This window comes from Pituophis catenifer, unplaced genomic scaffold, assembly GCF_029215685.1.
Source record: "Pituophis catenifer annectens isolate HBS135680 unplaced genomic scaffold, rPitCat1.0.hap2 SCAF_1, whole genome shotgun sequence".
Classification (NCBI taxonomy): domain Eukaryota; kingdom Metazoa; phylum Chordata; class Lepidosauria; order Squamata; family Colubridae; genus Pituophis; species Pituophis catenifer.
The window spans coordinates 163,238,650-163,251,161 of NW_027256881.1; the positions used below are offsets into that span (position 1 = coordinate 163,238,650).

The 12,512-nt window shown below is 37.0% G+C and overlaps 1 protein-coding gene across 1 annotated transcript in view; it reads left to right on the top strand.

Annotated features, from left to right (window-relative positions):
- Positions 1–11,019, top strand: part of MCM3AP (minichromosome maintenance complex component 3 associated protein) — an 82,386-nt gene extending 71,367 nt beyond the window's left edge. The window contains exons 27-29 of the mRNA XM_070933153.1: positions 2,177–2,371; positions 5,824–5,974; positions 9,869–11,019. Of these exons, the coding sequence (XP_070789254.1) occupies positions 2,177–2,371; positions 5,824–5,974; positions 9,869–10,009 (487 nt within the window). The 3' untranslated portion in view covers positions 10,010–11,019. The remainder of the gene's footprint in view (positions 1–2,176; positions 2,372–5,823; positions 5,975–9,868) is intronic.
- The last annotated feature ends 1,493 nt before the right edge of the window (positions 11,020–12,512 follow it).

A 12,512-nucleotide genomic window follows, 5' to 3' on the forward strand; every position in this document is an offset into this window, starting at 1 on the left:
ATCTCAGAAATGTAGATAGAAGTTACAATAACTTTCTAATTCACCCAGAATAGAGTGAGCAACATCAGACATACCCACAGCATCAGCAATATTGAAGTCCACTTACATGCTTTTCTAGAGAAAACAGTTCTTTCTTCTCATGGACTCCTTCCTACAATCAGGTTGAGAAGTAGATTGTATAGAAAGACTATTGTAGGGCATAGCAGATTTTTAAAATTCTTTGATAGGCTCCCCACTGCCCCCTCTTTTAGCACAAAGATTTAAGATGGAATTATTTTGTGCTTTTTTATCACATCTTTTTTCCCTCAAACAGAGTTGTCTCTTACCTTCTTGAACTATTCCTGCACACCTTCTTCTAAGTTATCTATGCATATAGTAGTCTTCAACGTATGACCACAAATGAGCCTAAAATTTCAATTGCTAAGTGAGGCAGTTATTACATGAGTGGGACCTCATTTTAGAACCTTTTGTGCCATGGTTATTAAGGAGATCACTGCGTTTGTTAATTGAATCATGCAGTTGTTAAGTGAAATTGGCTACTCCCATTGACTTTGCTTGTCGGAAGCTAGCTGGGAAGGTTGCAAATGGTGATCACCCACCCCCCAAACAGTAATAAATACATGCCAGTTGCCAAGTGCCTAGATTTTGACCTTTATTATCTTCACAAATAACCCAAGACGGCAAACATATCCAGTACATCTTCCTCCTCCTGTTTTCTCCACAACAATAATCCCATGAGATGAGTTAGGCTGAGAGAGAGTGACTGGCCCAAGGTCATCCACCTAACTTTCATAGCTAAAGCAGAACATGAACTCATGGTCTCTCATTTTCTAGCCTGGTGCCTTAATTAGACCAAACTGGTATAATTATCAGGTGATCCTGAACAGCAGCAGAGTGATACAGAACTATGTAATTGGGCCTACAACAATCTTACTGCTCTATGAATGTGGTATTACTGCTCACAAAGATCTAATCCAAAATGTAGTTTTGTTTCAATGAGCTGCTAGTAAAAGAGTTTAGGATTATATATTAGATTATTTTGGTTTATGCCTGTGTTTCTGTCATCTTGCTGAATTCATTTATAACCCTATTTATTGTTATGGTTGTAATTACCGACTTCTATTTGTATCTCACTGATACCCCCAAAACAAGTGATATACTTGGTGGTTGTAAAGCAATCAATCATTTTATATGTTATTCAAATAAAGTAAATAAAACTTGAAAATAATAATAAAGCAATCAAATCAGAATAGAGCTGGAAGGGACCTTGGCGATCATTTAGTTCAACCCCCTGCTCAAGCAAGAGCCCCTATACCCTTGATGGCGAACCTATGGCACACGTGCCACAGGTGGCACGCAGAGCCATGTTGCCTGGCACGCCAGTTTAGCTCTGGCATGCATGTGCGTGCTGGCCAGCTGATTTTCGGGCCTTCTGGGTCCACCAGAAGTAGTAAAACAGGCTGTTTCCTGCCTCTGGAGGGCCTGGGGGGGTGGGGAAGGCCCGTTTTTCTTTCTCACCTGGCTCCAGATCCTCTCTATGCATCTGGGGAGGGTGAAAACAGCCTTCCTCACCCCCTCAGAGGCCCTCCGGAGGCCCGAAACGGCTTGTTTCCCAACTTCCGGTTGGACAGGAAGTGACATTTTGTGCTGTCCCCAGCCTCCAGAGCCTCTCTAGGAGTCTCTGGAGGCTGGGGACAGCAAAAAACATCACTGCGATTCAAAGTGCCAATTGTTGCCTATAAAGCCGTACATGGCAGTTAGCCTGATAACTTGTGGAACTGCCTGTCTCCCATGGTATCTGCCCAGCCAATTCAATTAAACAATCACAGAAGTATGCCTCTTATGTAGCAGCACTTGTCCTCTAGAATGAGGTTTCCCCTGAAATCTGGATGCCCACCTTCACCCTCCTACCAAGGGCTTTAAAAACCTGTCTCTTCATCCAGTCATTTGGTGAGAGTGAGTGAAGTCCACTTGGATTGCGTGGTTGATTTCTTTTTCTTTCCTTCTGGTATTCATAATCCTTGCCATCATTTATTATTTTATTTTCATCTCTCTCTCTCTCTCTTTTTAAATATTTTTACTTGTGAGCTGCTCAGAGTCTTTGGGAGTTGGATGGCATCACAGTTTAATAGTAATAATAATAGCAACAACAACAGCTATGTTTCCTGTCTTCTAGGTCTAAATTAAAGACTATGGCAAAACTGTATTCCCCTTTATTATCTCCAAATGAACATTGTGTCAGCCAAGAAATTAAAAACAACAAGGAACTCAATATTTCTGGTAGAGATCTCACACTGGCAGTTTCAGAAGTAGATCTTCTGCCAGAATGCCTGTCTGTTAAGCTACAATTGGAGAAAACAGAGAGCAAGAGGTAAGATTTCTCTCTTTCTTTACAAATGTTGAGAAGTGCTAAGAATGGGAATATGAATGGGTAGAAAGAACAGAAAAAACATAAATTGATGGGATTCAATGTTCATTTATTTAGTTCCAGTTCTGATATTCTAGTTGCTTAGAGTTGGGAGGCAGCAAATCAAATCAATCAATACATAACATTAGAAGAGGAATAAGAGAAGAAGAATATGGAAGGAAAATGGAAAGTTGAGAAAGATGATAAAGGAGAAAATGTATATTAGAAAAGTGTGAAAAGGGTTCATACAAATAGCATGTGCTGACTGTGTGGGATATTAGTTGGATTAAATGGAAAGGTTATATATGCAAAATATAAAGTGAAATAAGATAGGAGTTTTATTTTAAATTCTGAACCAGAGCATTATCTCAATCCATTAGGTATTGTCACCAGTACCCCAATCTAGGGGGCATAGCCAGTGGAGAAACAAATCACAGTCTTAGTTACCTAGACTTGAGGGCTGTAATATATATGTTGAACTTTTCTTTTATCAGCAGTCATAAATTTGTCATGAGAGGGTATTGCCAGCCAGAAGACTGCATATTTTTCAGGTTTTTAAAATAGTAGATTCAGCCCATGGTGAAATGCTGAAAAGTATTTTACAGAATAAATCTTGAGAGTTACAGTTACAGAGAAAGAAAGCTATACCAATCTGCATATTTTCAGATTATCAAATATCCAACAAATGGTAATATATGTACACCTGAAAACTGACATCTAGTTGCACAGCACCTCCTAGAACTTAGGGTCTACACTGTGGTTCAAACTGTCTGAGACCTTACCAACATTCCCACACAACGCAAAATCACAAGATTATCAAGAATCTTGTGACAACCGGGAAACTGAATTTTAGTCCCACCTTAAACATGAAAGCTTGCTGGATAGCTTTGGGCAGTTAGTCTCTCAGCTCAATGCACAGGGTTCTTGTGTGGGGAAAATAGGAGAAAGAATATTGTCTATGTTTTTTTGACTTATGTCAACAAAAAAATAGGATAAAGATAGGATTTTAAAAAATCTAGAAAAAACATAGAAACATAGAATCATAGGGCTGGAAGGGACCTTGCAGGTCTTCAATTTCCTGCCCAAGGCAGGAGATCGTATACCATCATGGATAAATAGATATCTAATATTTTCTTTAAAAATCTCTAGCAATAGAGCACCCACAACTCTGGGAGGCAAGCTGTTCCACTGATTCATTGTTCCTGCTGTCAGGAAACCTCTTAGTTTCTGATTGGATCTCTCTTCAAACCCATCACCAAATTTATGAAATGCCTTACAGCCCATTTTCCAGTGGTAAAGGTGTAATATAGTTTGATTCCACAGGCATAGATATTTCTTCTACATAATGGGTTAAACATGATGCTCAGACTTAACATACTTTATATACATTGATTGTACTGCCCTCTGTCCTGACTAGATTTGGAAAGAAGTCTGTCCTTAGAGGAGCATCCTTGTTGAATATTTCTGTCATGCTCTTTCAAAATATATGTTTTCAAAGTCCTAATGAAACTTCCATTTGAATTCACTCTATTTTCCTCAAGATTTTATCTTTTAAACTTAATTTTTGGTGACATCAACTCTTCTGGTCAAATCTCTGAAATCTCCAAATATTATTTGTGTGTATATCAGTTCTTCGAAATAGTTCAGACAGGAAATCAAAACCATGAGTACCAATACTACTATTGTTGTAAGGTTATACAGTAATTGAATCTTGCAAGTCTGAAAGCAGATTCTCCCCTCCCCAGCCTTCACTTTTTAGAGAACAAGGAGAGTCCTCTTTGAGCTATTTATTCTACCCCCATTTCTTCTTTAGGCTGAGACTTCATTTAGCCATAATTCTCAGCAATTGCTTCATTAGCAGTATTTCCTGTGGGCTGATTTCTTTCAGTTAATTCAGCTTCATTCACTCTAGTTTTGTAACTCAATCCTGCCAACTATAATTAAATCCGGCCAAATATAATTGAAATTTAGAGAACAGAATCCCAATATATCTTGCTGTTGACTCAAGAAGTTGTACTGCACTGCATTAACCCAAGACGATCCAGTGACTTCCCTTGCCAAGTTGTTTGATGTGCAGAAGTGGGCCTCAAGAAGCATTTCCCTATCCTACTTTCAGGTCCTGATTAGCGGTTGAAATAATACATTTCATCCATGTTTTAATGCTCTCCAAACTCTGAAATTCACACCTGTGATTCAAGAGGATTCTCCAGAAAAACATTCTTACTCATTTCTCTTGTTTGCGTTATTTCACATCATGGAATCTACAGCTAGTGCTAAAAATTCTTATCCAAGCACTTTGGCATAATTTCCTCTATGTTGCTTTTACCAAAACTCGTGTTCCTAGTGGCACTGGGCAGGAAAATCTCTGAAAGGGATTCTTCCCTCTTTCCTTCTACAGTGATTGAGTAGAAATAAAAGACTGTCATCTGAGCCGAACTGTCATTTATTTCTAATAAACTGAGCTCAGCTGTGTGGAGAAATTGAAATCTTCTCTCCTTTTATCCCAGATCTTTTGATTTCTCTGATGGCATAGACTGAACATAGATAAAAATGTTGTCAAACAAACAAATGCTGTTTTCTTTCATCTTAATTCCAAAGACAACATCAGTGTCTAACAAGCTGGCTTGCATCTTCTTGCCTTAGATGACTCAAGTCCTCCTGCAGATCTTTCAAAATAAGTCCCACAGCTATATCTGCTGTATCCCCTACTATTGCCATTTTTCCAGAGATCTGAAGGGTGACACTTTGATCAACTCCAGTAGATACCTTAGCTTAGCCATAGATTTTATTTTGAAGAAGAGTTCTTTAATATGTGATGTAAGCTTTTATTGCCAATGTCAAGTCAATGGTAATGAGTTTTTGGACTAATAGTCCATGACTTTGGTATCCTGATGTTTCACTAGCAACTGTGGCTGGCATCTTCAGAAGTCTAAGTAATCTGCTCTGCTACTTGCCTATTAGCTTGGAAGCTAATCACCACTGAGTGCTTTAACATGTTTTTCCATTTCTAATTTCAACCTGCCACACCATGAAGCTAGCTGATACACATCTGATTCAGAGCTGCCTCTTGACATTTACCTGAGAATGGAACATTAGTTACTTTGGCTTTGGTTTCTTTGTTGAGGAAGAAAACTAAACCATACCCTTGTTTGTGTGATTCAATTTTTTAGGTTTGCTGCATTCTTTCATATCAATTTCCTTTCTCTGTCTCTTTTTTTATTCTTGGCCATTGAATGTGAGGTTGCAGGATGCTAAACTTTAAATATCTGTATTTTCAAATTTCATGTGATCTTTACCTTTTTGGGATGATGATGATGATGATGGTCTATATTCATTATTAATCTTTTTGAACCTCTGTTGAACTGTCATGGGAAATAATCATTTTTTGTTTATGTGTTTCATTTTCTTTTGTCTAGATTTGATGAACAACTGCAGCAGTTATTAGTTAAAGATTCTGAGACACTCCAGGACACCTTGCCTCTTCCTCTTTATCTTCCTGAATCTCTAGTATCTATGCCCCAGATTATTCAGCCATTCACCAGAATTCCAAAATCAAGAAGTCCAGAGGTAACATATAAATTAAAATACAATGGTGGTGGGCTGCAATATTAGACTCTATTCACTTCCTTTGACCATTCTCTTCCTATTTTTGCGAGCTGGTGCAAGTCAGTTAAAGGAAGGAGCCTGAAACAATAGCGTTAATTTCTGCCCAATCAGCTTGTTAGGTATCTCAAGCAAACTGTAAACCTGGCACTTTTATTGCAGTGGAACTGCTATGATTAGGCCTTATATACAGTTGCAAGAAAAAGTATGTGAACCCCTTGGGATTATGTGGAGTTTTGCATGAATTGGTCATAAAATGTGCTCTGAACTTCATCTAAGTCACAACAATAGAAAAACACAGTCTGCTTAAAATAATACTACACAAACATTAGATGTTGCCATGGTTTAATTGAACATAACATGTAAACATTCAAAGTGCAGGGAGGAAAAAGTATGTGAACCTTTGGACTTAATAACTGGTTGACCCTCCTTTGGCAGCAGTAACTTCAACCAAACGTTTCCTGTAGTTGCAGATCAGACCTGCACAACCATCTGGAGTAATTTTGGACCACTCCTCTTCACAAAACTGTTTCAGTGTAGCAATATTCTTGGGATGTCTGGTGTGAATCGCTCTCTTAAGGTCATGCCACAGCATTTCAATCGGGTTGAGGTCAGGACTCTGACTGGGCCACTCCAGAAGGCATATTCTGTGCTGTTGAAGCCATTTTTTTGTTGAATTACTTGTATGCTTTGGGTCATTGTCCTGTTGCATCACCCATCCTCTGCGGAGCTTCAGTTGGTGGACAGATGGTCGTACGTTTTCCTGCAAAATGTCTTAATGAACTCTGGAATTCATTTTCCCATCAATGACAACAATCCGTCCAGGCCCTGAGGCAGCAAAGCAGCCCCAAACCATGATGCTCCCTCCACCATGTTTTACAGTGGGGATGAGGTTTTGATGTTGGTGTGCTGTGCCTTTTTTTCTCCACACATAGTGTTGTGTGTTCTTCCCAAACAACTCAATTTTGGTTTCATCTGTCCACATTATATTTTGCCAGTAGTGCTGTGGAACATCCAGGTGCTCTTTTGCAAACTTCAAACGTGCTGCAATATTTTTTTTAGACAGCAATGGCTTCCTCCGTGGTGTCCTCCCATGTACTCCATTCTTGTTTAATGTTTTCCTTATTGTAGATGTGTCAACAAAAATGTTAGCATGTGCCAGAGATTTCTGTAGGTCTTTAGCTGACACTCTAGGATTCTTCTTTACCTCATGAAGCATTCTGCGCTGTGCTCTTGCAGTCATTTTTACAGGACGACCACGCCTAGGGAGAGTAGCAACAGTGCTAAACTTTCTCCATTTGTAGACAGTCTGTCTTACTGTGGACACATGAACATCAAGGCTTTTGGAGATATTTTTGTAACCCTTTCCAGCTTCATGCAAGTCAACAATTCTTGATCGTAGGTCTTCTGAGAGCTCTTTTCTGCAAGGCATGGTTCACATCAGAGTGCTTCTTGAAACCAGTAAACCCAAAACAGGTGTGTGTTTTTAAAAGGCAGGACAGCTGTCAGCAACACATCCAATATCATCACACTGATTGGAGTCAAGGTTGGCTCACTCCTGGCTCCAATTAGCTCTTGGAGAAGTCATTAGGCTAGGGGCTCACATACTTTTTCCTCCCTGCACTGTGAATGTTTACATGTTCATTAAACCATGGCAACATCTAATGTTTGTGTAGTATTATTTTAAGCAGACTGTGTTTTTCTATTGTTGTGACTTAGATGAAGTTCAGAGCACATTTTATGACCAATTCATGCAAAACTCCACGTAATCCCAAGGGGTTCACATACTTTTTCTTGCAACTGTAGTGGCTGCATCAAAACCACCAGATTTGAGTTGCATATAACCTGCAAGGGCAGTCTCAAAGCTCAGTGAAGCCACTGTATTCAATCCATAGTACTGTTCTTGTCCATTAATATTCAATGGTTGACTTAGTTGGGAAAGATGTGGGACTATAACTCAGGCAGAATCAGCATAATATAAAATCATATAAAATTGTGGCACGATCCAAGCATATTTCTATATTCTAGAAATAGAATTGCCATTTTTTATGATAGCTTATATTATATAGTAGTCGGCATATCCACAGGCAGAATAAAAGATAGCAATAGCATCATAACAGTTGATGTCCCACTCCTTTTATATAACACATAAAAAAGGATAGGGCTTTAATAATGCTGCCACAATAATTGTTTTACTCTTTTTGACCTCACCATTCATAGTAATTTTTAACATATTTTCCTAATCCAAACATGATTTATTTTGGGCATTCAATCGAGCTCAGTATCCAGTTAAAATCTTACTCAGGCATTACACTAATACGAGGTATGGTAATGTGTAAAAAATATATGATTGTTGATTCAAATGCTGGCATTCACAGCAGGTCTTGATGCATTGTATTATTTCATGCAGATTTCATTGAACTAATATTTATGTAGTATTAATGAATATTCTATTTAATATAGATAGAATAGATAGAATTCTTTATTGGCCAAATGTGATTGGACACACAAGGAATTTGTCTTTGGTGCATATGCTCTCAGTCTACATAAAAAGAAAAGATACATTCGTCAAGAATCATAAGGTACAACTCTTAATGATAGTCATAGGTACAAACAAGCAATTGAATCATGCTAGGAAACAATCAATATAAATCGTAAGGATACAGCAACAAGTTATAGTCATACAGTCATAAATGGGAGGAGATGGGTGATAGGAACGATGAGAAGATTAATAGTAATGCAGACTTAGTGAATAGTTTGACAGTGTTGAGGGAATTATTTGTTTAGCAGAGTGATGGCATTCGGGCAAAAAACTGTTCTTGTGTTTAGTTGTTCTGGTGTGCAGTGCAGTGAAACAATTTATGTCCAGGATGCGAGGGGTCTGTAGATATTTCAATATAACATAATATTAATAGCATTTTCAAATAGAATGATTGTGGCAAAAGAAAGCAAATACCAATAATAATAGGCACCTTGAGTGCATTCCCAAAACAATTGGAACATCATTTGAACACCATTGACATTGACAAAATCACCACCAGTCAATTGCAAAAGGCAGCTTTACTTGGAACAGCTTACATCCTGTGGCAATACCTTTAACACCAACAAGCATTCCCTTCTGCCTATCCCAGGTCCTTGGGAAGGACTCTGTAGGTGGATGAAAATGCCAAATCCACTCTTAACATCTGGTTAATCATGAAACCAATTATAATAATAACATCCTGAAAGAATAGCTTTAATATTTTTAAATGACAAACTCTATTCCAAGTTCTTGGGAAGGACTTGCCAAATTCAGTCTAAATATCTGGCTGATTATGTAACCAACGGTGAATACCGGCCGATAATAAGTGAGGAAACCAGAGCCAGACTTGAATGAGGTAACTTCTTTAATAACAAGCCAAATCCGCAACTGTGATACATGCTACGTAAGAACGAACGCGCGCAAACTCAGCCTGACAGCTCTTATATATAGCTGTCAGACGGCCAACCAATTAGAGAACAGAACATTACTTACTAACTCGATAGGGGGCCTGCTTACGGAGCAGGCTCAATACATTACACCAACCATAATTATAGAACAAACTGTTGATTTAGGATGCCTGTTTCCTCAATTGCATGTGTTCTGTGCTGATCAAAAACAGCTGAAAATAGCTTTTTCTTACATATGTTTGAATATGTAAGAAAAGTACTCAGCATGTTTGGGAATATTAGGATTAAGTGGGTTGATCCAACATATACTGTATAACCCAGGTTTCTTACAACCATTATATCCTATTCAAGTTTCTAGGTATTTGTCACTTTTCATTACTGCTTATCTACTTTGATTTTGAAAATGTTTTATGCTTCTCTCCTATTCAGGTTGGGACAGAAACGAGAGACATGGATACCTCTTTATTTGGGAGATTGGCATTGCTGAAACAATTGATTAAAGTTAACAAAGAAGAAGAAACAGCTTGTGAATTCCACATGTCTGCATTGCTAGACATGGTAGATGCTTGATAAGCATTTCCTTAAACTGTAGAACAAGAGAGCTGACAATGTATAACATCAGATATGAATAACAAGAGTTTGCTTGAAAAAAGCCATGATAGATGGATGAGTGTCTGATAATTCTTGCATAGGTAATGCTTCCTTGATGAAGTTGAATGCATCTTTTGATCTTGCTCTTTGATCTGGTTAGTTTGCTATATATGTTTACCTGGGAATGCTCAATCTCAATAGGATTTATTCCTATGAAAGCCAATTGTTACTTTTTTTATGAATTGTGCACCTCTTTTTCTGCTTTACAATTCAGAATGAAGTTCTTATTTCCAGTCTACACCACAAATTATATTTTCAGGTCCTGGATTTTATCTGGAACTCTACTGTGAAAAGTGGAGCATTCTTTGCATGATGTATTTTATGAGAATTTTATTTTATAGAGCTTATATTAAACAACTTTTAATGATTACTTTTTACATAGTCATAGTTTCTATGTAATAATTTACTGTATCCTGTAAATTGTATGTTGCTACCTTATGGACATGTAATGTGTGCTATGTAGGGAAAGGCTTGAATTCTAACAAAAGTTAATATAAAGAAGTTCATGGACAGAGCATTTCCTGTTTCTTTACTTCTTTCCCTAGGATTTGGGAAAGAGTTTTCTGGATAATGTGGAATGTGGCAAAAGAGGAGGCTAAAAACGCTTTTTAATGGATTTCCTTAAGTTCATTCATATTAAGATTTGTCAATATGAATTTTATGAATATTGGAATGAATTTGTGGCCTTAGTGTATATTTTACATCTGTATTGAGATTTTCATGGTTGAAAAGAGATTTGAATTTCAGATGGAGTTACTTTCAGTCATGAAAGAGACTCGAAGCCTAGTGGAGAATCCAAGAACATTTGGCACCTTGTTTTTTTTCTGCTGTGGGATGTTAGCAACCACTGTTCCATGAGCCCCTGGAAATTTTTTTATCATAAATGTTCTATTCTTTGTCTTCTGAGATCTATAAAAACCTTAATCTGAGCTCAGATCATTATTTTGGAATAATTTTATGAAGTGACTTCAGACTTTGTAGTCCTTGACTTACGACCACAATTGAGCCCAAAGTTTTTGTGGCTAAGTGAGACAGTTCCTAAGTTCCCCATCGTATGACCTTTCTTGCCACAATTGTTAAGTGAATCACTGCAGTTATTTAGTAACACAGTTGTAAACTAAATCTACTTTATTGAATTTTGCTTATCAGAAGATCGCAAAGGTGATCAAATGATCCTGGGACACTGCAACAGTTGCTAAGTATCCAAATTATGATCACATGACCATGGGAATGCAGCAACGGTTGTGTGAAAAATGGTTATGTCACTTTTTTCAGTGACATTGTAAATTTGAACAGTCACTAAATGAACTGTTGTAAGTTGAGGATTACCTGTATTAAAAATATTAGAACATATTTTTAATGTGTAGGGCAATGTTTTTATCCAGAAAATATTATTGAGCTGATGGAAACATTCTTAAATACACAGATTGTAAAGTGGGCAGTAGCTTATTAAGACTAAGAAACTTTATATTTCTCTTTTAAAACAATTAGCTAAATGTAATGTTTTGAAAGTATTTTATATTGTGACCAGCTATTATTCCCCAGGTTTTGCAATTTTCTGATATACTGGATAGAATGTATATTTTTTATAATTTGCAGCTGATTATTATTTTTCCACTATTTTTACTGAAATATGATGAATACACAATATCAGGCAATTACATGAACAAAAATCCAAGATGCATATAAAGAAAAAATATACAAAATTCAAAAGAGAACTACCATGTAAATAGACGGATACTGCACATACATACATCATATATATAAGATACACTATATTATAATCTATTGCTAGTAAAATAATAAAATCCATCAAAATTTGGTAAATTGTAGTTCCTACTGTTGATGTCTCATTATTTTAACTATAATGAAATTTAAGTGTGTCAATCATGATTAATGTATATCAGCTACAAACTTTAAAACCAAACAAAATTACACACGAAGTTTGCAGCTGAGGATATACATTAAACATGATTGAAACACTTTTAAATTTAACCACAAGTTTGACTGGTTCATTCTCTAAAGGTAGCTTACAATTATAAAATGGAAATGTTTTTAGGCAAAATGGAAGACTTCAATTACATATATGTTTGGTTGGTTGCCATAAAACGGGTAGACAAGAGCCTTAATGAACACTCCCAATTTGGGAATTGGAGTATGAGCTACCAATTGCCTGAGATTGAACCGGGATGATTTTTGTAGAATATTAAAACCAGGTGGCTAGTTTCTGGGGGATTCTATTTAAAACTCAGTATCTATTTATTTATTTATTTATTTATTTATTTATTTATTTATTTATTTATTGGTTCAATTTATATGCCGCCCTTTATCTGGAGACTCAGGGCGGCTTACAATGTGTTAAGCAATAGCCTTCATACTTTTGTATATACCTGCTTCTTAGGGCTTTCGCCCCCCCCCCCCC